General features: G+C 30.7%; 1 protein-coding gene across 6 annotated transcripts in view; it reads right to left on the reverse strand.

The window, feature by feature from the left end:
- rsh (Rap GTPase activating protein radish) overlaps positions 1-27500 on the reverse strand; it is a 103104-nt gene that overhangs the window by 1036 nt on the left and 74568 nt on the right. For 2 of the 6 annotated variants that reach the window (XM_085661701.1, XM_085661702.1), the window contains exons 2-20: positions 24504-24640; positions 23691-24128; positions 23170-23389; positions 22298-22742; positions 21627-21765; positions 21346-21520; positions 20766-20985; positions 20538-20649; positions 9574-9676; positions 8897-9069; positions 5065-5515; positions 3972-4368; positions 3574-3823; positions 3244-3415; positions 2931-3170; positions 2398-2553; positions 716-870; positions 508-617; positions 1-386 (exon numbers count right to left, since the gene is read on the reverse strand). The exon at positions 1-386 is cut by the window's left edge and continues 136 nt beyond it. In XM_085661701.1, coding sequence (XP_085517827.1) covers positions 1-386; positions 508-617; positions 716-870; positions 2398-2553; positions 2931-3170; positions 3244-3415; positions 3574-3823; positions 3972-4368; positions 5065-5515; positions 8897-9069; positions 9574-9676; positions 20538-20649; positions 20766-20985; positions 21346-21520; positions 21627-21765; positions 22298-22742; positions 23170-23389; positions 23691-24128; positions 24504-24636 — 4475 coding nt within the window. In that variant the 5' untranslated portion in view covers positions 24637-24640. Of the gene's footprint in view, positions 387-507; positions 618-715; positions 871-2397; positions 2554-2930; positions 3171-3243; positions 3416-3573; positions 3824-3971; positions 4369-5064; positions 5516-8896; positions 9070-9573; positions 9677-20537; positions 20650-20765; positions 20986-21345; positions 21521-21626; positions 21766-22297; positions 22743-23169; positions 23390-23690; positions 24129-24503; positions 24641-25935; positions 25994-27500 lie in introns of all 6 variants that reach the window. The other 4 variants (XM_085661699.1, XM_035873060.2, XM_085661698.1 and 1 more) reach the window with 4 other exon arrangements.

A 27500-nucleotide genomic window follows, 5' to 3' on the forward strand; every position in this document is an offset into this window, starting at 1 on the left:
GCCTCGAATTTTTTAATCTCCGCGACCTCGGGACGGCTTGACATTATCGTTTGTACCATCGACTCGCTCAATGTTAGGAAGTCTGGATTTTGAAAGAGTTGATAAGCTCTTGTCTTAACGAAAGCCAATATCATGTCGATCAAATCGTTCGCCGATGTATAACGCCAATAATAATTTTCAAGGGCGCATAACATCACGCAGACTATCTCGATACGTAGATATTGTTTAGCGTGATGGAAACAAGCTTGAAGTAATTCTGGCAAATCATAGTGTTCGGCCGCGCATATCAGACCTGGTATATTGCTGCAGGTCAAAGGACAAGAGCCAGTATGTAGATAGTCCAATAAGATTCTGAAGGTTTCCGGATCGAACTCGATCACGTCGAACTATTAAAATTTATATTTGTCAAAAAAGAAAAAAAAAGAAACATTGTTAATATATATATATATTTTTTTTTTCTTTTTCTTGTTTTTTTTTTTTTTTTAAGATCAACGAATTAATAAATACCTCGGTTTGGGCAAGTTTTGCACGATCGACCTTTTGTGCGTCAGCATAAACGCTGAGCCTTGGTACAGCCAAATATTCAGCGGCCTTATCCTTATCCTTTGCGTCTTTATCTTAAAAATGAAGAAATGTTCAATGACAAATAATATTGTTGAAATGTATATATATGTATATGTGTGTGTGAATGTTATAAAAAAAAATTTATACTAACTACTGCAATCCTGTGAACTGGCCCATCGTTTACGATCCTCGCTCTGCAATGTATTACTTCCGTGTTTCCTGATGCTTCTTCCCCAACCGGCAGTTAAGGTTCCAAGTCTCGAGATGGCACGTTTCACCATCGGTGATGAGGGCACACTTTTGGGCCTAAACAGATTAGAACCAGTATCTCACAGAATAAGCTAAAGCGGCACCTCGGGGTACGGATGGGATTTTGAAATATTGGACAAAGGATTTTTTATATTCTTTGAAGGACATGATTTGTTTGGAGAATCGATAAACCTCAAATTTTTTATATTATTGTTTTTCCCTGTTTATTTTTTCTTTTATTCAATGATTTACAAGGAGACTCGCATGCCGATGATACAGCGTGTACGTTTTACGTCACAGTTTTACTGTTAAAATTACAAAAAAAAATATATATATATATAGTGTATATAAGTAAAAATAAAAAAAAAAAATAAAGAAAAGTGTAAGAGAGATAGATGGTGCAAGAAAATTTAAGTAAAGCTGCGGTGCTATTAAAAAAAAAAAAAAAAAAAAAAAAAAAAAAATGAAAAAAAAACAGAAAAAAGACGTTTTTCTTTTATTGCCTTATCCATAAAAATTTTGTAGTGTTTCATTGCAAATACACCGGAACGCAAACGATACTGCTGTGCATTTGCTTCATATCGACAAAAAAAAAAAAAAAAAAAGAAAAGAAAAGACATGCGACACAAAATCGAATAATATGCTTTAATATATAAATATAAATATAAATATAAATATAAATATAATTATATATATGTATATATATATATATATATATGTATATATAAATATATCATTTGTAAAATTCTTTCGTTGAGCTTTTTAAAAGTTCAATATTTAAAAAGAATAATAGATAATAATGAGACGGAATAAACATGCGGTGCTTTAAGGATAGGAGACATGGATGTGCCGTGAAATAATACATATAATAATAATAATAACAATAATAATAACAATAATAATAACAGTAATTATATAAATATATATATATAATATATATATATACGTATAATATATCATATATAAAAACAGCATTCGACATTAAAAATGCAGGCATTAGTCTCACGACTTGAGAACATTCCAAGTATTAACTTAGTTATGATAATCCATTTGTTTTCTTTTTCTATTTATTTTTTAATTTTTTTTCTTATTTCTTTTCTCTCTCTCTCTCTCTCTTTCTCTCTCTCTCTCTTTTTTTCTTTAAAATTTCAATTCAATCAAAATTGCACGTGCAGAAAATAATAATTTTGCATTCGATTCGACACCAATATTGATTTCCTTTAATTCGAGCATTACAAATAGAAAATTTGGAAAAAAGATTTTAAGCGCAAAAAAGAAAATTATTCAAATGAGTAATTTTTTTCGATTTATTTGCTTACCTAATTACTGCAATAAATAAATAAATAGATAGATAGATAGATAGATAAATAGATAGATAGATAGACAGACAGATAGATAGATAGATAGATAAATAGATAGATAAATAGATAGATAGATATATAAATAGTTGAAGATAAGTACATACATGGATTCCATTTATATCGTTTATCTTCCATTTTCATATCAGATTTTCAATAATATGAAACTATGCCCGCGATATTAACCTAACGATAGAGGAAAATATTATAATAGATGATAGCGTACCTAGGACTTTCCATGTCGGGAACTTGTAGAAAATTAGAACTCTTTGGTTTTTGTGGACTAAGCAATGTAGGTGCTGGTCTAGCTAACAATTCGGCGACTGGCACTTGAGGACTTCCAAAACCTGCTTGAATCCCATATAACATTTCTTGAAAGACCCTAAAACGTTCAAGATAATGTTAATAATAATTTTCATTTGATTTGACATCTTTCGTAAGGATTAAATGTTATCAAACAATTTTAATCTATAAGAAAAATTATTTTTATAAATGTGTGTTTTTTTTTCTTTCTTTTTTTTTTTTGAGTACAAAATTTTTGAGAGTAAAAAAAAGAAAGAGAGAGAGAGAGAAAAGAAAGAAAAATTACTTTCTGTAAAATTCAATTCGTTTTATTAGAAAACGACTAACTTTTGTAAGAAAAGAAGAAAAAAAAAAGAAAAGAAAAAAAAGAAACAACCAGTTTTTCCAAGTAATTAAAAATGACATAAAAAAATATTTTTCTTTTTATTTTAGTATTATAATAATACATTAATTTACCTGCTTCTGACAGCCAAGATAGCTCTAACTCCAATAAATCGGACCTTTTGTTTCTGTTGACCAGGTACAAGGAAGGATACGTCGAAGAGATTGGCATTCAAAGAAACATTTTCAGTATTGTTTAAAAATACTTTAGTGAAATCTTTGGCCAGCTGATCGTAATCCTCGAATTTATCACGAACTGAATCTAAGAGGGGTGAAAATGGTCTCATATGTCCAATCGGTCTCCAGGATCCTCGTCTAGATCAATTAGATCATATCATAAATCGAATTTAATAGATGTAATACGTATCATAATAAAAACATTAATTACCTATATGGTTTTGGAATTTGTCCTGTTTCCGCGTGATTGATCAAATTAGTGACAATATCCTCCATCATTTGGCTTCTTGTTCTTTCTTGCATTCTCGCAAATTTTGGTGCCGAATAACTCGCCCTTTCGCCGTTAACAATTTTTGTTAATATCCATTCCCGGAACATCGGACCTATTTTTGTAATTTAACGATGTAAAAACGAAGAATGGAAAACAAAAGGACGTAGTTCAAGGTAAAATAAATGATTTGTAAAAGAAAAAAAAAAAAATATGTAGATATGAAGATCTTCCCTTTTTTTTTTTTGTTTCTTTTGATATAATGAGACGAACCTTTTTCAAAGACACTCTGTTCCCACAGATAAGGTTTGTACGCTCCGACTTCATCTCTGGTTACCACCGATACCTCATATTTGGTAATCTCTTTTTGAGGGCTTTTAGTTTGAGCAGCAGGACTCACGCGTACCAATATAAATGTGTGCAAGAAATGTGACTTTATACAGGCAGGATTGAATCTTGTTTTATCAGCTTCCAGAAATACAACGCAGACAATGTCGTTGCCAATGTGTCTTTTCCTTTGAAGCTATTATTTTTCAATAATAATAATAATAATAATTATTATTATTATTATTATTATTATTATTATTATTATTATAATTTATATATATATATATTTTTTATTTTTTTAATTTATCAATGAAAAAAAAAAAGAAAAAGATTGTTATCATTACCTTTTGCGTATCGTGTTTCTCGTAGGGCAATAGGGTCGACACATGGAACATGATTTCAATGCCTCGCCAATTAGTATAGACCGAATAAATGCCAGTTAAATTGTGAACTGTATCAAGGCCACCTTTGTACTTGTCAAATCCCTTTAATCTGACCTTATCACCAAGTATCTGAAGGAATTCTTCGAAAAGCGGTGAATTTTCGTTGTTATCAAGTATCTCCTCTTCGGTACATTGTTCCTCTCTCACATATATCACTCCAACTTTCACCTCGGACTTGATAAAAGCTTGATCGAGCTTGAGAAGTTCCTCTGGGGTGTCCGGCAATTGGCCAAGCGTCAACGGTGGATTGATGTTCACCTCTTTACCAAGACTACGTACAACCTCTTCTCGATTGTACCTAGAGACGAGAAATATTGCTGTCCTTGACACATTTCTCAGAACTATTGAGAAATAAAGAAAGAAAGAAAGAAAGAAAGAAAGAAAGAAAAGAAAAAGGAAGGGAGAAAGGAAGGAACGAAGGAAGGAAGGAAGAAAAAGGAAAGAAAAATCGAATAAACATGTTCCCTCGAAACTTATCCTTGGAGGCATTTTTAACTTCGTATTAAAAAGTTTTTCATTAATTTTTATTAACTTCGTAATTTGCCAAGTCAGACAAAGTACAAAGTACACGATTTGTTCTCCTTTTTGATTGATTACTATTGTAATTAAATCTTTTTATTTATATATATATATTTTTTTTTTGTTTTATACATATATATATATATATATATATATAAAACAAAAAAGAAAAAAAAAGCGATCCGATTAATTAAAATTAATTCGTTGAAGAGATTCATTACTTTTTCAGAAGATAATCGTATATATAACGTTATGACGTCGAATTTAGGATCTATAATTTGCGATATACGTACATTCATCATCACCATCATCATCATCATCATCATCATCATCATCATCATCATCATCATTATCATCATTATCGTCATCATCATTATTATCATTTCATTATCATTATCATCACAACCACCGATATCATCATCGTTTATTCTCATTAGTCATTAACAACTATTTAGCTAATCTATTTAACAATTACCGATCAGCGAAGACACAGCTGGCTGGTATAAGTCCATGTACCGTATAACTGATAGCCCTTACGAGTATCCTAAATTGATCACGTCCATTGAGCGTCTCCTGTTTGATACTGAGTATAACAGGTCCAAGATCTTCGTCGTTGGTGAAATAATTCCAATGTTCTGAAGCGTAAAAGTACTTCTCATATGTTTCTTGCTCGACCGATGTCAATTCGAAACATTGATACTTTTCCCATTGTTCCTCGATCGCAGTTTTCTTTTTCTGGACGTCGTTCGTCTCGAATTCCCTTTCCTCGGACAAGGAAAATTGATTGACCTCGATTTCATCAGGATCTATACCATCCCTGACACTTCTTTCGTTGCTAAGATCAGTAGTGATCTGTTGCCTCGAGCATTCGATCCAATAACCAGGCGCTGGTATAAAGTTGTGCGGATACTCCTGACAGAATTCATCTAAAAAGTAATTGTTAAGATTTTAATCATAAATAGAAAAAGATACGAGAAAGCTATTTATTTATTTATTTATTTATTTATTTATTTATTTATTTATTTATTTATTTATTTATTTATTTTTCTTTTACTTTTTTTATTCTTTTATTTTTTCCCCTTTAAACATTCCTTCATTTCATCAACAACATATTATTTCTTCCATTGATCGAAAAGAGATTGCCAATTTTTCTATTTCCTTTTTTTCTTTTTTTTTCCTTTTTTTTTCTTTTTTTCTTTTTTTTTTTTTCATCGTAAAGAGAACAAAATTGGAATGACCGTTCGTTTTCTTTTTCGTTTCTATGTGTATGTATATATATTTTTTTTTTTTTTACACATCCGTCGTTTTACCAACATTATATTGTTACTCATTGATTTGAAAGATTGTCGATTAATTTTATTCTAAAAAGAATAAAACTGGGACGACTGTATATATTATTTCATTTTATTTTATTTCATTTTTTTTTTATTTTTTTTTTTGTTTTTTTTTTTGTTTTATTCAAATACTTTTCGTTCTACCGGCATTTATATTGTTTCTCTCGTCGATTAAAAAGATTGTCAATTTCTTTCTTATATTTTCTTTTTTCTTTTTTTTTTAAATCATAAAAAGAACAAAATTGCGACGATTATTTGTTATTTGTACTTTCTTATTTTCATTTTTATTATTACTTTTTTTAATGCATCCCTCGTTTTATCAACATTATATTGTTTTTGTCATTGATTAAAAAGAAACTAGAACGTGCCTCGTCGATACAAAAGCACACACATGCGCGCACGCACTCACATAAATATATATATATATATACATATATATATACATATATACATACATACATATACGTACGACGACATAAAATTACATTTAATCTTAATCAACAGGACAAATTCATCCTCACGTAGCTCGTTCGAAGTTACGAGGGAAATCGTGTTTATGATTGCATCAAATCGTGGAAGCGTACAGCGGCTCTTCTCATAAGCAATTGCATCTCGTCAAGGGTTAGAATGAGAGATGAAATTTATTTACAAAAGTACATATTGGAGATAAAAAATAATATAAAAAGGGCATCTGTGTAATATTGATAGAAGAAACAAAGAAAGAAAGAAAGAAAGAAAGAAAGATATAAAGAAAAAAGGGAAGAAAAATCATTATGATTGAAAAAGAAACAACGAGTAGAGAATTTTTCGAGTAGTAAAGAATCAAGCAAATGCAATAATAGTCGAAACACTTTTAGAATAAAGATAAAGACAAATATAGATAGAGACACAGACACATAAACAGAGAGTGAGAGAGACATACAGAGAGAGATGGAAAAAAAGAAAGAAAAAGAGAGAGAGAGAGAGAGAGAGAGACAGAGACAGATTCCTATTTTTTGTTGGGCAAGATGATTTTCTTCCACTTAAACACGTACTCCCGATAATGTTCCAGTATACCTTCTATCATCATATTGTTAATACTCTTTAACAAATTCGTCCTTCCATCTTCTTTCGAAAATTCTTCTTTCGAAGTTCTCTCAGGTTCTCGTATTTCTTCGTTTCGTTAGTTTTCTTTCCTTTTTCTTTTTCTTTCTGTTTTCCTTTCCTTTCCTTTCCTTTCCTTTTGCTTTTGCTTTTGCTTTTGCTTTGAACGTTGACGATAACGCAGTCGACCCACTGTAAGGTAGAACACCAAGCTGTTTTTAAACAGGGCTTGGTATTCAGACTTAGAGTGAGCCGCCTGTGTTGCCCCTTTTTTTCTCTTTTCTTTTCTTTTCTTTTATTTGATTTCTTTCTTTTTCTTTCTCTTTTTCTTTTTTTTTCTTTTTTATTTATTTCTTATATCTTTGCGACTCCTGACTTCATTTTGGATCCATTCATTTCAAGTGCGTTCCATTAATCGCTCATTAAACAATTAATCCAATCCTTTGTTGTATCCTATTTATTTTTCATAAAGAAAATCTTCACGAATAATAATAATAATAATAATAATAATAATAATAATAATAATAATAATAATAATAATAATAATAATAAAAATAATAACAATAGTAAAAATGTCTTGTTGTTAAGATCGATTATCTTGTCGTTAACTTGCTCGTTGATTATCGTTTAATTTAATTTCTTTCTGTTGACGAGAGGTTAAAGTGTACAATAAAGAAAAGAAAAAGTGGAAGATAAAAAATGAATTATATATAAAGGTTTGCGTGTACGTGCATACGTGCTTACGTGCTTACGTGCTTACGTGCATGTATGCGTGCATGCGTTAAGGAGAGATTCTCTCTGTATATGTGTATGTGTATGTGTATGTGTGTTTGTGTGTGTGTGTGTATGTTTGTCTGTCTGTGTTTTTCTTTTAAATAATCGCGCTTAATCCAAGATAGGAGAAACCACCTGTAGCTATACGCCTCGTACATATACGCGCTTCTAAAAGTTCTTAACTTATACATACATACATATATATATATGTGTGTGTGTGTGTGTGTGTGTATGTTCTGCTTTCTAAGCGACTCTTTGAATCGTTACGAAGTCGAGTTCGCGTAGAGAAATTGAAAGAGACAGGAAAAATGAGATGGAAAAGAAACTTGATAGAAAAAGAGCAGAAGAAGGATGCGTAAACGAACGCGATTTAAATGAAGATTTTAAGGAACTGTTGAAAGAAAAAAAACGAAGAAAAAAAAGACAACAACAACAACAACAACAAAAAGAAATATCGAAGAGTTCTTTACATTGTTTGTATTGAAATTTGTTCATACAAATATGTGTGAACTTTTTTCATTTATTCGTCGACCTATCTAAGAAAGAGACTTCTCCATTGATAAATATATATCGTACATGATTCACTATTTCTTTGCAATATGTAAATTTGTAAATATTTATTAATTATCGTACGAACATTTCATTTATAAGTCGATCGAATCAAAGAAAAACTTTTTCAACGATAATTGTATCCTACGTGTTCAGATTTTTTAGTTTATCATTAATTCGTAAATATTTATTTAAATCGTATCTTTTATTTATTTTTTGGTCAATCGAACAAAGAGATTTCTTTTGCATTCGCAAATATATACAGATCTGTTAACAAATGTATACTCATAAATGTTTTATTTATATAGTCATTTCGTATAATCCATATGTATGTTTTTGAATTTATATCAATTATTTATATCAAATTCATACATGTTCATTTCTTAAATTATATCGTATTTTTAATGTTTTATAAAAAAAAAAAAGAAATTTTATAAAGAAATCTTTTTCTTTCTTTTTCCGGGTTTTTTTTTCTTTCCCCATCACCCCCCCCCCCTCCCCATGTAACATAAATAATTATTACGACGTTGTAACGTTTGAATATAAAAGAAACGACTATGTTCATACCTGAACAAGCCTGAGATGGCAAAAGGAAGATCAATGTGTTAGAAGATTTTCTTCTGGCAACCGCGTTGCCTAAACTGTGTGGCTTGAAGCTGCGCAACAGCTGCATGAAGTCCGAGCACTCCATCAGCGCCACGTCGGCAAAGTGCAGATCGCAAAGTATCTGATTTTTGAATCTGCGAAAGCAATCCGAAGAAATTAACTACGGAAAAAACGAAGATCCCTTAAGAGGGAGAAAAAAAAGAAAAAAAGAAAAAAAGAAAAAAAGAAAAAAAGAAAAAAAGAAAAAAATGACCACGACCTGAAAAGAAAATAAAACGAGAGAAACGTCAACGTCAATTTTTCTCATTCTCGTTCTATCGAAAAGAAGAAGAAAAAGAAGAAGAAGAAGAAAATAAAAGTAAGAAAGTTCGTATTTTCAACCTTAAAAAAAAAAAAAAAAAAAAAAAAAAAGAAGAAGAAAGGAAAAAAAAAGGGAAAAGAAGAAAAAAGGTAAAGAAAAAGAAAGAAGTTTCTTTCGGGATAATACAAACGTACATAAATAATTGTAAGAACAAAAAAACTAGTCCCTTGCGAGAAAAGTTACTTCGATCTTTATATTCCCCCTTTTCTACGGATATATAATACCTTATTCCAATGTATACATATAAACCTATACCACAAAAATAGTAGCCACTCACCGCCTCGCCCTTTTCTGATTGATTCCCGTCAGATTGACGCCGCAGCTGTTACATTTTAGGCACTCCTCGTGGTAGTGGTTGTTGTCGTACAACGACGACGGTTCTTGAAACAAATAAAACAATGAAATGAATGAGCATATATGTATGGACAAGTCGAAAGAAAGAAAGGAAAGAAAGAGAAAGAGAGAGAGAGAGAGAGAGAGAGAGAGAGAGAGAGAGAGAGAGAGAGAGAGAGAGAGAGAGAGAGAGAGAGATAGATGAACAGACAGAGAGACAAAGAGAGAAAGATAGAAAAAGAGAGGGAGAGAGAGAGAAAGAGAATGTTCAAGTACTTTTAAAACTTCGTCCTCTTAGACCCAAACACCTCTTTAAACTTCTTATTTTTCTTTTATTTTATTTTTTTTTTCTTTCTTTCTTTTTTGTCGGTCTTTCCCTTTTTTTCCCTTTATTCGTGTTTTTACTTAACGACCCTTCAACGAGCTCGTGTCGTCTAAGGGTGTGGCACGTACTTTCCTTGTCTTTTTTTTTCTCCCTCCCTTCCTCCTTCCAACCACCACCCCCCCTCGCCACTCTCTTTCTCTCTCCCTCTTTCACGTTTTCTTTTTCTTTTTCTTGCTCGTGAGACTATCAAGAGAAGTCATAAAGAATTCCAGCACGTGCCAGAACTCAAGAATTTTGATATTTCGAAGCAGATGAGTCGCGATAGTCAGACTAAGATATATATATGTGTGTGTATGTGTATGTGTATGTGTGTGTGTGTATGTAAGTGCTTTCGTGTTTGTCCACGATAGTTTAATTATGCTACTTCAATATTGCACGACATTCTCTCTTAAACACCTTACGTTATTGCTATTTAATCTAAACACGTCAGTTATCTCCCATATTCGTTCTCTTCTTACGTCTTTATTATTACGATCGACTGTAGATCATCGATCATCGTACGATTTTATTTCTAACAATTTTCTTTCTTACGATGAAATTTATTCCTTTCGATATTATTATTATCATGCGACATTAAAAGAAGATCGTCAATTGTATCCTACGTGATATGATTGTTGTTTGTGTGTTTAAAAAAAAAAAAAAAAAAAAAAAAAAAAAATGAAAAAATGAATAACAAAAAATAAAGAAAAAGAAAAAAGTAGAAAAGAAAAGATAAGGAAAAAGATTCTGAAAAGAATATAATATATCCAATCGATTGGAAAATCAGCTTTAATACAAAAGTAAACGACGTTAGATCCTTCTCTAGGATCGACAAACTTTTCTGTTAGATTGTAAAGTGGATTTCCATGTGTCCGACTTAACCTAGCCTATTCTACTGGTACCAACCACTCTACTACTAAGTAGAAACATTGCTTTTAGGTAAGACAAGGCAGACGAATTTCGAGACTAATCTCGTTTTCTTATTCGAACCGAAGCACTTTACAGTAACTGTCTTGATATTATAACGTTCGTTCAAGTTTCATGATTTATCGTTATTATTTTTTTTTAATATAAATTTTTTCTCTCTCACTCTCTCTCTCTCTCTCTTTCTATATATATATATTTTTTTTTCTTCTTCTTTTTCTAACACTCAATATTCACTTACTGTTCAGTACATTTTTAAATTTGACATACGTGATCGCAATTTGAAGTCGATTTTCCATACAAAATGAGACGTTTGTTTGATAAATACGCGCTCTATTTTACTACATACGTATATATTTATGTGCGCGTGTGTGTGTGTGTGTGTGTATGTGCACGTGCGCGTGCGTATGTGCGTGTATGTGTGTGTGTACCTTTTCTCATAGGTAATAACACGCCCACGTACTTCGCAATGGCGATTCAAGCTTATCGGTACTTCACCCTCATCTTCATTCTCCTCATACTACTTTTCTCCCTCTTCCTCCTATTCCATCCCTTCTCCTTGTTCTTTTTTTTTTCTTTTTCTTCTTCTTCTTCTTCTTCTTCTTCTTCTTTTTCTTCTTCTTCTCGTTTTCGGTCGTTATTCTCTTCTCCCTCACAAATATATACACGCATACATACACACACACACACACACACACACACACATCCACTTAAAAAAGGGATCTCTTATCTTGGTTCAAATATTTTAACGTTCTCCCTCTTATATGTATTCTAATGTGATTAGTAAGCTATTTTTATAACTTTCTTCTTTTTTCAAATGTTCCCTTCTCTTCTTTATATATTTTCTTATCCCCCTTATTTGAATTTTTACCTTCCCTTTTTTTTCTTTTTTTATTTTTTTAAGTGTATAAGTTTTCATGGGTATAATTTACAGGTCTATATATATATATATATGCTATATAAAATGTGTAGTATATATTATGTAATACAATTAATATTGCAATGTTTTACGATGTTACCAAAGAAATATCAAGATATTTTATATTAATATATTGGACTGTTTAATACATATTTTAAATAAAATATTAATATTTCATATAGTAATATTTATAATATATTTATGTTATAATATATATAAAATTGTACTACATAATATTATATATTGCTACATAATATATACCGATATATATATATATATGTCAAAAAAAAAAAAAAGAAGAGGTCAAAAATGTAATAAAAAAAATATTCGTTTTATTGCAACCAACGATTCGGTTTCGTTCATACCAATGAAAGAATCTTTTTAATATTTTTTTTCCCCCCTTCTTTTTTCCTTTTTATTTTTTTAATTTGAACGATATAGAAAGAATGAATTTACTTTGAATCGTAAGAATGAAAGGCAAAGGATTAAAAACGATGTTTCACGAAACTACCTACTGAAAACTAGGTGTACATACTTTATGAATATTCAGTAGGGACGTTCACGATGTTACGCCTCGACTAGTAGACATCTCTGATGGCTCGTTCTAAATTCAAAATGTAATTACACGCAGATATCAAATGTTAGACCACAATTGCACGCGAGTTTTCTTCCGTTAGGTATGTCCCTTTATGTAAATACATATGTGTATAGATATTTTATATATATATATATATGTATATGTAAGTAGATATATGTGTGTGTGTATGTATGTTCGGTAATAAAAAAGAATAACCTTTACGATTATTATGATGCATTCATCGAAGTATGATATTCTTTTTCTTTTTCCATTTATTTTCATTTTCATTTTTATTTTTATTTTATTATTTTATTTTCTTGTTCCTTTTTTTTCTTTTCTTTTTTTTTTCTTTTTTTTTTTTTGAATTATACGATAAACTTGTAACAATATCAAGATGATTCATATCGACAAAATTAAATTCATTTTTATAGGGGAAAAAAAAAGAAAAAAGAAAAAAAAAAGAAACTTTCCTTATCTCGGAATGTTAATAATAAAATGAGCGTTGTAATTTTCATGCTCTTTATAAAATAGCAATTTTTTATATAGACGATTTATATCAATTGCAATCAAATTGCATTTTTATAGCGACTTTATATATATATATATATATATATATATATATATATATATATATATATATATATATATGCTACGTTGAAGTAATCTAAATCGATCGAATTGAAATTTTATTGCGAATTGAGGAATTCCACGATTTTATTATTATTATTATTATTGTTATTATTATTATTGTTATTATTATTATTGTTATTATTATTATTTTTTTTTTAAATACACAAAATATTCTTCATTTTGTAAAGTTAATAGCAATAAATGGAACGTTGAAATTTTCCTGAGATTATAAAATTACTGTTCCATTGGATAATCTAAATCAATTCGCAAAAAAAAAATTGCATCTTCATTGGGATTTAAAAAATGAAACGAATGAAAAATTTTATTAATCTGATAAGAAATAATTAATAATAATAATTTTATTATTATTATTACTATTATTATTATTATTATTATTATTATTATTATTATTATTATTATTATTATTTTGAAATAGATAAAAATTTTTCATTATGAAAATATGAAATCAAATTTGAAGATACAAATGTATTAATATTTCTTTATTAATAATTTTAATATTGGAAGGATCTTGTCTAACGTTTCAAGGATGTTAAAAGATAAAAGTACGTAATCAGTCTACTTTACGGAAATTAATAATAAAGGCGTTCTATTGTCCGAGAAATGTATGAGCGAAGTTAGAATTCGCCAATAGCTTGACGACGTAGAATTTATAGAGAGCTAATGAAATTCCTGAAATCGCAGCGTTCAAAAGGTGATAATGAAAATGATGACGTCCGCCATATTTCCATTTGATTTCTTACCAAAAAGAGAGAGACAGAGAGAGAAAGAGAGATGTTAGAGAAATTAAATTATAGTCCAATTAACATTTTAATAATTAATTCCTTATAGTGATAATAATAAGAATAATAATAATAATTAAAAAAAAAAAAAAAAAAAAAAAAAAAAAAAAAAAAAAAAAAAAGAATTTGTAATTATTTAATATGACATATAAATGTTAAATATATATATATATTTTTTTTTATAAATATAATTTTTGTATTATTTTTAACATTTACACGAATTATAGAAAAGTGTTAAATTAATTATACTAGATGCATTATAAAAATTAATAAATATTTAATATGATATATAAACATTATTATATATAAGAAATATATATATATATACGAAATATAATTTATGTATTATTTTTATCGTTCAGACAAATTATAGGAAAGTGTTAAGTTAATCATGCTAAATACATCGTACATAGAAGAATGATTGAATAGTCGTTTCCGAAGGCATGAGTTTATAGTATCTTCTTTCTCTCTCTCTCTCTCTCTCTCTCTCTCTCTTTCTCTATGATCATTCTCACGAACACCACTACATTAGATTTAACGATCGTTCAACACCTGGCACTACCTTCTCCCAATAAATTGCCTTGATCGTTGAAGTAAGAATTATCGACAATATTATCCTGATTTATATGCATAATGGAAAACGATTTTCAATCTTTATAATCGTCCAATTAAAAGGAATCCCACGATCGATAAGAAAATTCCATTGGTATATTCGTGACGTTTGAGGGAAAAGAACAAAAAAAAAAAGAAAAAGAAAAGAAAACCATTTATATAAAACTTCGCAAATATATTTCTCTCTCTCTCTCTCTCTCTTTCTCTCTCTCTCTCTCTCTATTTTGTTTTACTTTTCTCTTTCTTTATATATTTTTTCTTTTTTTTTTTTCTGTTTTTTTGTTGTGACCTTCGTTTTCGCATGCCGATCTCGATTAACATTTTTCGATTAAAAACCCATTAAGGTCGAGTTACACGAGAGATATTACGATATAATATGATCAAGACCTTCAATTGAATTTCCATTTGAAACGACATTGTAATTCCTACGGACTACTTTTAACGTGCTCTTTTTCCTTTTTTTTTTTTTTTTTTTTATTATTATTATTTTCTTTTTTTTTTTTTTATTTTTTATTACTTGTCCATCGATGAAGAAACACGCCCCCCCTCGTCGTAGGTATTCTTATATTATTGTTAGATCATCTCTGACGTTAAACGTACGATCATAAATTTTGTAAAACATCTCTCTCTCTCTTTCTCTCTATTTCTTCTTTTTTCCTTTTACGGGAATAACGATGCAAAAAATTTCCAAAAAAAAAAAAAAACAAAAAAAAGAAAAGAAAAAGTAAAAGAAAAAGAGAGAGAGAGAGAGAGAGAGAGAGAAGAAAAAGTAAGATAGAAGATCTCTTTTGGAGATTAAGAAGTAGATGTAAATTTGTTTACATTTCAAATGCAATGAAAATTTCATTATCATAACATTGGTACAGACTATTTTTTATGCATCGCACATACACGATGAGTACGTATGTGCATGCTTATCGTTTATATATGTGTTTATGTGTTTCACGAACTAATACGATCTTTTAAATATTTTCAAATTGACGAAAGAGAAATAAGAAGAAAGTTGAGTAGAAACATCGCAAAACTTTTACCTCGTTACCTCGTTGCTCCATTTTGCGCGCGAACATACACAAACGTAATTTTAAAATGGATTTACTGTGTGAGAGAACCAGAGAGAAAGAGAGAAAGAGAGAGAGAGAGAGAGAGAGAGAGAGAGAGAGAGAGAGAGAATGTACTCTATCCGATTTGGAAAATTACGTTCGCATAAGTTGCTACTCAACATGAGAACAATGCGTTTTACTGTAAAACGAATTTTACTTTGCCGATCAAATTTCACAGATTCCATACTTTTTTTATTTTTTTTGTATTTATTTATTTATTTTTTTTTTCTCACTTTGTTACTCTTATAACTATTTCTAACGTTCATTCGAATGGCCATATCTGAAATGTTTAAATGGATTTCATTGGAAATAAAAGAAATGCTGTTTAATATCGAATTGAAAAAAAAAAAGAAAAAAAAAAGAAAAATATCCTAATCTAAGAATAAATTTTGTTTTATGTTCAAACAAATCGATTAATTTTCAATTCTAATTTAAAAATGAAAGAACTATATTCTGTCTATTAAATCCCTGTCTATCTGGCAACGAATTAAAAATTCCAATACGATATATATATATATATTATATATTATATAACAGAATATATATATATATATATATATATATATATATATATATATATATATATATATAAAGAAAGAATACATTTAGTATAATCTACCTTGAAACTTTGATAACAAAACGTGGTAAACGCGATTCTTCCAATCATCTCGTTTTATCCTATCGCCATAGCAACCTCTTGTTACGCGTTATTTCAAAATTATTCATCAAACACAAAATCCTTTTCAATTACATGTTAAATTACTAATTAAAGTGAATAACAAACGTGTAGAAGAAAAGAAAAGAAAAAAAAAAAAAAAGAAAAAAAGACAAAAAAAAAATGAGAACAACAAGAAAATACATAGATACTTGTACGAGAGAGCTTATATTTTCATAAAGAATATATCTGAAGAGAAAAGAATTTAATCAAGTTTTATTTCTATCCTGTGTAAACGTAAAAAAAAAAAAAATATTCAAACGTTCTAATCTTATCTAATAAAGAAAAAAAAAAAAAAAGAAAAAAGAGAGAGAGAAGAAACGACGACGTATCTTCGTACAAAAATATTTACGAATATTTCGACGATAAAACTATTGCCTTAGAAATATGATTCCCATATATAACGTAATATTATTAAAAAATTCTAATATATTCTAATACAACGAATAGAAAGATTACGTATATACATACGATAAATGATTCTTCTAATTATTTCATTTTATGTATATCGCTATAACAATCACGTATTAAGCGTTATTTCGATGATATTATTCATCTCGATCGAAGGATTATTCTCGATCGAAGGATTCACGATAATCGTATCTAATGGAACGAGATAAACAAAAAAAAAAAAAAAAAAAAAAAGAAAGGAGGAAAAAAAAAAGAGAAAAAGAATAGAAGAATGAAACTAAGAATGAAAAAAGAAAAACGCTGACATACCTCAGAAACACCATATCCACGAAGATTTCGAAGGTGATATCCTCGTATGGAAGGTGATCGGTGCATAGCCCCTCCTTTACAAGACGAGTCCTTTTTTCCATCACTCGTATCCCCTTTATAGTTTTTTCTCTCACGTAAAAAACGCGAAAAGAAGACGTAGAGAAAGAGGTAAAGAAAGAGAGAGAGAGAGATACATATATATATATATATATATATATATATATATATATATATATATATTATAGATTGATATAAGAAAGGTTCAGAGAAAGGATTTCTTTTCCGATATTTTTTTTTCTTTTCTGTTTGTTTTTCTGTTCTTTTTTTTTTCTCTCTTTTTGACGCTTCAGAACAAACCGAAAGGATGGAAGGAAAGAAAGGTAGGAAGTTTAGTTGAAAGGATCTCGATAAGAGATCTAGGCGCTGAAACGAGCAAACGACGATTTCTGATAAGCCTTCGTCGAAGGAAGAAAAACAAAGAAAATGAAGAAGAAGAAGAAAAAAGAAAAAAGAAAAAAGAAGAAAAAAGAATATATATATATATATATATATTCTCTTCTATATATATATATATATATATATAGAAGAGTATGTAAAGGATCGAGCAAGAAACACCGGATAGATCTTGGCTTATACCCAAACTGCTGCTGCACCGCCACAAGTGGTTGCGTCCTGCTGGTTCTCTATGTCTGGCTGTATATGTGCGTGTATGCGTGTGCGCGTTTGCGTGTGTGTGTGTGTGTATATGTGTGTGTATATGGTTTCTTGACAGCTTTTTTTTCCTTTTCTTTTTCTTTTTGTTGTTGTTTTTTTTTTTTTTGATCGTACGATAAGAAGACACGCGTGTGCGTTCCCTCGCAAGAGAGAGAGAGAGAGAGTGAGAAAGAAAGAAGGAGAGAGGGAGAGAGAGAGAGAGAGAGAGAGAGAGAAATTTCACAGTGATAACATTTGACAATGTGTGAGAGAGAAAAGGAAGGAACAACGACACGATAAGGAAAAATCAAGATCGAAGATAATAATGACGAGTATGGAACTTTTACAGGATAATACGAAACTTTTATGTCTTAGAAAAGGACACCACCCATCTTGCGTTCTAATGAAATGGAACGAAAAAAAATAAAAAAAAAAAAAAGAAGAAGAAGAAGAAAAGAAAAACAAAAAGAATGAGAGAAGAACGAACGAACGAACGAACGAACGAACAAATAGGAAAAGAAAAAGAAAAAGAAAGGAAGAGGGAGAAATAAAATCGAGCAACGTGTACGACTAGGTTGAAAAAAAAATCAAAAAAAAAGAAAGAAAGAAAGAAAAAAAAAAGAAAAAAAAGAAAAAAAAAGAAAGAAACAAGAAAGAAGGATATCGTATAAGTTATATATTTCTCGAAATTCTCTTTGCCTTCTTTATTATTGTAATGATTATTAGCGCAAGAAAGAAGGAAAGAGAGACAGGGAGGAAGGAAGAAATTAAGAGACAGACAGAGAGAGAGAGAGAGAGAGAGAGAAACAGATTAAGATTAAGAGAGAGATTAAAAGAGAAAAAAAGAAAAAGAGAGAGAGAGAGAGAGAGAGAGAGAGGGGAATGGAGTAAAGTAGAATTAGAATATCACAACGTGTGAGTATCACGATACGAGGGGCGCTCAAGCGTCAACGTGCACTCCTGGATTACTCGAATCGAACTCGTTGTGGGTCGAAATGCTCCTAGCCTATCGTCCTAGATCCTGTCTCTCTCTCTCTCTCTTTCTCTCTCTCTTTCTCTCTTTTTCACTCTCTCCCACTCTACCTTTTTCTCTCTCACTCTCACACTTAGACACTCACACTTAGGCACTCGCACTTATACACTCACTTACTTACTCACTCACTCACTCACTCTCTTTCTTTCTTTTTACACTTTAGAATGAAACTGACATCCTTCTGACATGAAAGACGATAGTCACTAATCTTGTCACTTCACGCGAATCGTCATTACTTCTTTTTAATCTTCGTAATTAACGTGATATTCAAATCTTTCTTCTTTTTCTCTCTGTTTCTCTGTCTTTCTATCTTTTTCTCCCTTTCTCTCTCTCTCTCTCTCTCTCTCTTTCTCTCTTTAACTTTCTCTCTCTCTAAGTCTCTCTCTTTCTCTCTCTCTCTCACACTCTTTCTATGTTCAAGCTTTAATCGACACGAATAGGAGAACCTCGAAACAACGACGACGATGACGACGACGACGACGACGACGACGACGACGACGACGACGACGACGACGACGACGACGACGACGACGACGACGACGACGACGACGACGACGACGACGACGACGACGACGACGACGACGACGACGACGACGACGACGACGACGACGACGACGACGACGACGACGACGACGACGACGACGACGACGACGTTTCTTGTTTCTCTCTCTTTCTCTCCTTTTCTTTTTTTCTCTTTCTCTCTTTCTCTCTTTCTCTCTTTCTCTCTATCTTACACACATGCACATGTACACACACGCTCATACAGTCTCTCTCTCTCTCTCTCCCTCTCTCTCTCCCTTTCTTTCTCTCTCACAGGGGATACACACCCTCGTAAGGCAACGTGTCCGCGACGACGCGAGAACGGCGAAACACGCACGCTCGTCTTTTTCTAATAAGAGTAAGAGAGATAGTATGATAATACACACGTATTATGCACACGTATATACACACAATATCTCTCTCTCTCTCTCTCTCTCTGTCTCTCTGTCTCTCTATCTCTATGTCTCTTCAATGTCTATCTATCCATCTGTCTATCTATCCATCCATCCATCCATCCATCCATCTATCTATCTATCTATCTATCTATCTATCTATCTATCTATTTATCTAGTTATCTGTCTATCTCTCCCTCTCTCTCTCTCTCTCTATATTTCTATCTCTCTCTCTCTCTCTCTCGCTTTCAGAATAAGCTATGTTTTTTTTCAGCAGTTTCTCTCTGGCCTATCGACTGACCTGCACCCACTACGATTACTCTCGAACTAAGGGCAGTGACAGAACGCCTGCGTCTCGTCGACCGCCAGTTACCATCCCTTAACCGGCATTTCTATACGCTTGCGTGTTATATTCGTTGACTATATCCCACTTGCGTTTCTTTAATTTCGCCCGCGAAATTTTCGAATTGTTCGTTTCAAATCGTACGAAGAAAAAAAAAAAGAATAAAAAGAAAAAAAGAAAAAAAAAACATGTATTTCCTTCTTAGCTTTGCGAAGACTTTTGTCGATCTCGTTTAAGAGAATAACTTTTCATTTGATTACGTCAATTCGTCGTGCAACTTTTTGTTCTATCGTTATTTATTTTTTTTTTTCTTTTTTGTAATAGAAAAAATTTTTTTCTCTCCGAAAGACTAACACATCCTTCGACGTTTTCGAATAAATCGTCTAATTCGTCGCGTATTAAGGAATATTATTATCTTACGATGAAACGATGTAAAACGAGAACTCGAATTTATTTATAATGACTGGCACGTGCTTTTATATATGTGTGTATATATATATATATATACACATATATATAAATAATATAAATTCTGTGTATACTTACCAGTCTGAGTGCTGCTATCGAAAAAAGTGCTCGAGGTCTCGACCGTCATTGTAGCAAAAGTTCCGTCGGTGATTTGTGCTGAACTATCTCTTCGTCCTCGATATCTTTGTACCTGATTTATCGAGAACAGAAAGAGAAGAGAAAAAGAAGAGAAAAGCAAAAAAAAAATAATAACGAGAATATTGATTGGACGAGGATAATGTATATAAGAAATGAAAAAACAGTTACTTGGTAAGGATGACCCACCGTGTCCTCGTTCTGGGAACTCTGCCTACGAAAATTTCGACATCTAATCATCTCTTCGGTTGTACTTTGTCGTCGAAATCCACGTGCTATTAGGATCTCTTCGGTTGTAGTAGATTGTCTTCGCATTGTTTGAGAATGTTGAAGTGGTGCACGCGCACAAGGGCTTGGATCTCTCGACGAACAGGATGATCCACTCGGTGATCTGAATGAAAACGATTAAATAATTTTATCACGATCAAGTGGATTTTGTTTTCCTGCCTTTTTTTTTTTTTTTTTTATTTTTGTTTTTTAAACAACAACAAATTTTTATCCATAATCTATCGAGACTTATTATTGCCTTATCGCGCTCATATTAATAATTACTTTACGTTATAACGAATTATTAAATATATGTATATATATATATATATATATATATATATATATATATATAAAATATCATTCGAAAGAATATGAATGAATAAATGAATCAATTAATTAATTAATGAATTTTTTACTATTATCATATTATTACTTTATATCATTATGATATTTGATATAATCGATATGAACAATGAAATACCTTTGTGGTTGAGCATATGAAGTTGACTGTCTTCTCAATTGAGCTTTTTTCTGTCTACTTGGACTGATATCTCTTTTATCGACCGTTCTATCGGGACTCAAATGACTCTTCGAATCGCGACGTCTTGGATAAGACGCGGAATCCGGACTGAGCGAATCCCTGCGTGCCTTTCGTCCTGATAAATATAAAATAAGATCCAATCAATGAATTATATTTCAATAATTAATCGTAAGGCAAGTACGAGGAGTAGTAGTTCAAGTTTATGAATTATCGATTCTTACCACCGTCATCTGGATCAGGTGATAACGTTGGTTGACTACCACGTCGTCCAACAGGAGGCACGGATTCGTCTATTGCCGCTGCCTGCCGCGTTAATTTTGATAATTTATTCGGCGACGCTTCTTTTCCTTTGTAATAACACTGCAAATTGACGAACATCAATCATAATTATTAATAATTATTAATTTTATTTATATTAGAAAATAAAAAAAAAAAAGAAAAAAAAAACAAAAGAAAACAAAATTAAAATTTACGATTATAATAAAAATTATATATAATATACATTTGAAAAGAGAAATTTTAATATTACGCCTGAAGGTATGTAACATTCCGTACATCGTCGATAAACATTGCTTACGAATATCATCTGTCAGGAAGAATTTTATTTTTTTGTATCCCTCTATCCCTCATGGTATGCAACCCCCTTTAAAAAGAGATTTAATAAAGAGAGACATCTGTGTGAGGGGTGGGATATTAAAAAAGTTTTTTATTAATCGATGACATTCGTAATCGACATTACCGACGATATGTAAAACAGTTACTGAAAAAAAAAAAAATAAAATAAAATAAAATAAAATAAAAGAAATATTTTCATAAACTTTATCTTTGATTTGAATATTGAAATAAAATTAATCAAACATTCCACGTTGTTTTTATATATTTAGGGACGTACTTGCGTGGTGGAATCTCTTCGAGTAGCTAACAAGGGATGTGCTGCATTGACGCTCGGTGATCCAACTGGACTGGAACTACCGGTGGTCGAAGTGCCAGGAAGTGGGAGACTATTTCCAGTTACAGGTGAAACAGTCGGTGGTGTTACAGAGGACATTATAATGGCTGGAGTATTGACTGATGGTTCCAAAGTAAGAGTCTTAACTTCTGACGATGGTCTCGCATTGACGGTCAAAGTACTCGACATAGTTGTTCCTGTAGTAACGCTGGATATTTTAGTTTCTGTCGCAGTACTAGTCATAGCTTTACCATCGATAGTCATGCCTGATGTAGTAGGTGTTGCCGCCTTTGTTTCCGTCGATAGCATTGGTATTTGACTTTTCGATTCGAAACTGCTCGACCTTTCGCTCTTGTCCGTTGAATTTCTACGCGTATCTGTATGATCTCTGTACGATATAAAAATATTTAATATCGAGTATGTATTAGTATTTATTGGAAAAAAAAAGAAAAAGAAAAGAAAAGAAAAAAAATAAATATTTATTTATTTATTTATTTATTTATTTATTTATTTATTTATTTATTTATCAACGCATTAAATTATTAAGAATATAAAGATTATCGAGAAAATCATTTGAATTGTAAAATTATTTATAATTCTTTTGAAATTGAATTATTTTAAATAGAGATAATTATTCTTTTAACATTTTTGCAATATATACGATATGATTTTAATAATCAAATTTCTTTTTTTTTCTCACTACATTTCAGACATTATATACATATATGTACATATATATATATATATATTTGATATATAATAGACTTTACTATTGTAATGTTCATTCGTTAAATATACATTAGAAACGTACTGACCTAGCAATATTACTGGCACCGCTATCAGTGCTGGAAGCACTCGGTCTTTGATCATTGATATAATATTTAGTAGGCGTGACGCCGACACCTTCGACCGATTGCTGCGATTGTTGAGATTGTCGACGTCTGTGATGACGGCAATTGTGCTTTCGCTCGCCTGGACTAGGAATTTGTCCGGCTATAATAGAATCCCTTCTCGATCTTGCACTTTCACCCGAACCTACGATTAAATTAAATCTTATAATTATCATTAATTTTTTATGAACAAACAAATCAATAAAATGAAAAAAGATAAGACTTCCAAATATTTACATATATCCTCTATATATATATAAATGTATATATATGAGCCGTTGATTTTGAAAATGGGGCAAATCCATTTTATTTTATTGTTAGAAAACATAAATTAAAAAAATTAATTTTATGTTAATTTGTAATAATAATTTTTATTATAATCGTAAACTTTACTATATACATATTATAATTATTAATGAATATATATATATAGAAGTGATTGTTACCTCGTCTTGGTGTTGGTGAGATAACAGTTGGTGGTTGTTGTGGTTGAACATCTCTCTTACTCCATAATCTGGCTAGATCACTTTTAAAATCACTTATCGTTGAATCTTTTCTAGATCTCGTCGAAGCTTGACTTCTTATACCGCTGTCCTCTGAATTTTCACGTTTTTTTCTCAAACTGGCCAGATGACTGGCGTCCGATGTTGTCTGTCTTGACCACGGTAATGATTTAGCTATATCAGCTAATGTTTCTCTACGATATAGCTTACTACCACGTCCGCTCTTTCCACCTGTTCCACCACCACCCCATTCTCTTATTATATCCGTTAATTGAGCCAAACTTGATCGTCTTCTTCGTTGATTCGTAGGGGATGATTCTTGGATCTCGTTCGGCGGTGAGATCGACGTGATCTGTGTCGCTGAATCTCTTCTTCCTGTACCTGTGGGAGGAGAAAAAAGAAATGAAATAAAATAAAAAAATAAGAAAGAAAAAAATAAAATAAAAAAAAGTAAAAAGAAAAGGAATAATAAAACGAAAACGTAAAAACGTAACTCGTCAATTGGCGAATTCGTAGACTTCATAATTATCGATTTTGATTGAGACTTTCCAATGTTTTGAAAAAAGAAAAGAAAAGAAAAAAAAAAGGAAAAAAAAGAAAAAGAAAAAGAAGAAAAGAAATAAAAGAACTGTTTCTTGACGAATTTCTTTTTTTCTTTTTTTCTTTTTTTCTTTTTTTTTTTTTTTTTACCATAATAATACGATAATATATCGAATTTAATATCATAATAATTAACAATCAATGATAAATCTTAACCTAATCTTTGTCTCAGAGTAGTCTCCTCCACCTGTTCTCGCATGAGATCGTCCCAGCCATTTCCTCCTTGCCATATTAATCCGACCTGGTGACTCAGGATCGGCAGGTTACACACGAAGCAGATCGCTGTCATGGTCCTGAAAATGAAAAAAAGAAAACGCGGGCTCGGCTTAAGCCGACATAAAGACGATCGACGACGTAACAATCTTACTACTTAGTCTTCTCCTTTTTCTTTCTTTCTTTCTTTCTTTCTTTCTTTTTCTTTTTTCTTTTTTTTTCTTATTTGTTTTCTTCTCTCTTCTTCTTCTCTAATTAAGAAGAATAAAAATGCTGGAGGAAAGAAAGGAAGGAAGAAGTAAGGAAGAATAATGCAATTTTTCAACAATAAAAATAATTATGTTTGGTAATTTCAATCAATCAATCAAAAAAGCCATGCAAATTTTACGCCACAAACAATATTCGAGAATATTAACGCTGAAGGAGGAGATCATCGTAGACGTGATTTCTTTCTTTCTATCTTTCTTTCTTTCTTTATAGTAATTTATTTTTTCGAAGAAAAAAGGAAACCAAGAGAAAAGAAAAGAAAAGAAAAGAAAAGAAAAGAAAAGAAATGATAAAATAAAAATGAAAAAGTAAAGAAAATAGAAGCGAGAACGCACTAAGACGTTATTTTTATTATTAATTACTTTTTATTATTAATTGATAATGAATGAGAAAGTTCGTTCGATAGTTTATACAAGCAATATATTTAACGAGTTATTTTGTTCTCTTTTTTTTTTTTTTCTTTTGTCTTTGCTTTTTCCTTCTTCTCTTTTCTTTTGTCTTGATTAAAAAAAGGAAACCACGCTTCTTTCTTTTAATTAGAAAAGTGATTAAAACGAGAGCTCAACGAGACATACTCTAAGTTATAACAAACGATGCTAAAATATAAACAATACTTTTTAACTGTAGTACACGCACACGGGCGCGCACACACATACACACACATATTTATATATATATATATATATATATATATATTTATATATGTGTATATATGTATAATAAAAATAAATAGAAACGCAGATACAGATGTAAAAATCGTGAGAATCAAGCGATGAATTTCATTCCAAAAAGCATGGATGCAAATAACAACTTGATATATATATATATATATGTATAGTATATATCTATATAATATATAAATATAGTTATATTTATATGCGAAAGATGAATGCACAATTATAACTAGAGCGACAGAGCAATAATATAGAATACAATGTCGTATTTTCAGCAGATAATAATAAAACTTGTGTCTAAGAGAGAAACAAAAAAAAAAAAAAAAAAGGAGATAAAGAAGAAAGTACTTCCTTTTTTTTTTTTTTTTTTTTTTTTTTTTTTTTTTTTTTTTTTTTTTTAACTAGAAGGCATATATCTAATTAGTTGTTTCGACCTGTAATGTCGAAGTCTCGGGCTCGGCAACGACATCGCATGATAAGGATCTGGCCGATCTGAAAAAGATACACAGACACACAAATTTTTTTTTTTTTTATAGCCGATAACATCGAATCCATACGTATTGATAAAATGTTGAAGTACAGGATCATCGTAATCTCAGATGTAGTATCTCCTGGAAAAGCGTATGGTGATCGTTCGAACAAAAAAAAAAAAAAAAAAAAGAGAGAGAGAAAGAGAAGAGAAGAGAGAGGCAGAGAGAGAGAGAGAGAGAGAGAGAGAGAGAGAGTAAGAGAGAGAAAAGTTAAATGGAAACACGATCCTATTTTTAAGAGAAATTCACTTTGTTGAAAAAAAAAGAAAAGAAAAAATAGAGCGAGTGAGAGAGAGAGAGAGAGAGAGAGGGAGAGAGAGAAATCAATTCAAATAAATTCTCTGAAAAATTTTAAATATATATATATAAGTAGGAAACACAAAAGTATGACGTATCGTAAAAATTTTTCACGATGTACGATTATTAAATCAATTTAAACGTTAGCCTTATTCGCAGATTGATAATAACATTTTAAAAATCTAATAATAATCGTAATAACGTTATATCAACCCTCGAAGAAAGTTTCGAATTCGTTGTCGGAAGTTTGGATTTAACGGGAAATCGTCGTCTATCCTATCATCTAATCCATTCGTATGGTAATTTACTCGATGTTATTGAGAAAGGTAAAAGGCTAAAGGTAAAACGGAGGGATGAGAGTGGGACGAGTTGACTTGCTCGAAGATGATCGTACCAAAAGTGCGGCTCGCTCAAATGGAAAATTAAATAATAAATCGTAAACTCTTGGAATATTAATTGATTAGATTAGTACGTTGATATTATTTTAGACGAACTTTGACAATTAATTACGTTTATTCCTTTTGCAAAGTAATTTTTATCGCTTTCGAACAAAAAGGAACAAAAAAGGAAAAAAAGAAAAAAAAATAATGCAGGTAAAAACATCGGACAATTACGTCGATTCAATTTTCACCTAATATTAATAATATTATTCTAAAATTTTCAAGAAATATTTTTCAGTATGATTAATCGATTAAATTTTAGAAATGAAGATATAGTCCAGTTATGTCCTGTCTCTTTCCCCTTCACTAATCATCCCCATCGTTACCTTCCCCTGACGATAGGCAAACCTTTCGTACAATGGATAAAAGATGGAAATATAGGAACAGGCGATTACGGAGTTAATTTAAAACGAATTAAAAAGCAAGTATCGTTTTTCAAAACGATCATTCTCGAACGAATTTAATTTGAAATTTGGAACGTTCCGGGATTCGTTGTGATTGCAGAATTGTAATTAAAAAAAAAAAATGTATATATATATATATATATAAAGAAAAATAAATAAACAAATAAATAAAGAAATAAATAAAATATAGAAAGAAAGGAAAAAAATGAAAGAAAAATAAATATCAGAGAGAGAGAGAGAGAGAGAGAGGAGAGAGAGAGAGAAAACTAGTGAGCAATGATCACGTGCCAGAACGGTCGAGGGTATCATTTTTATAGTAAATTGAAGG

Source organism: Vespa mandarinia, chromosome 15 (genome assembly GCF_050613455.1).
Source record: "Vespa mandarinia isolate Hongniang chromosome 15, ASM5061345v1, whole genome shotgun sequence".
NCBI lineage: Eukaryota > Metazoa > Arthropoda > Insecta > Hymenoptera > Vespidae > Vespa > Vespa mandarinia.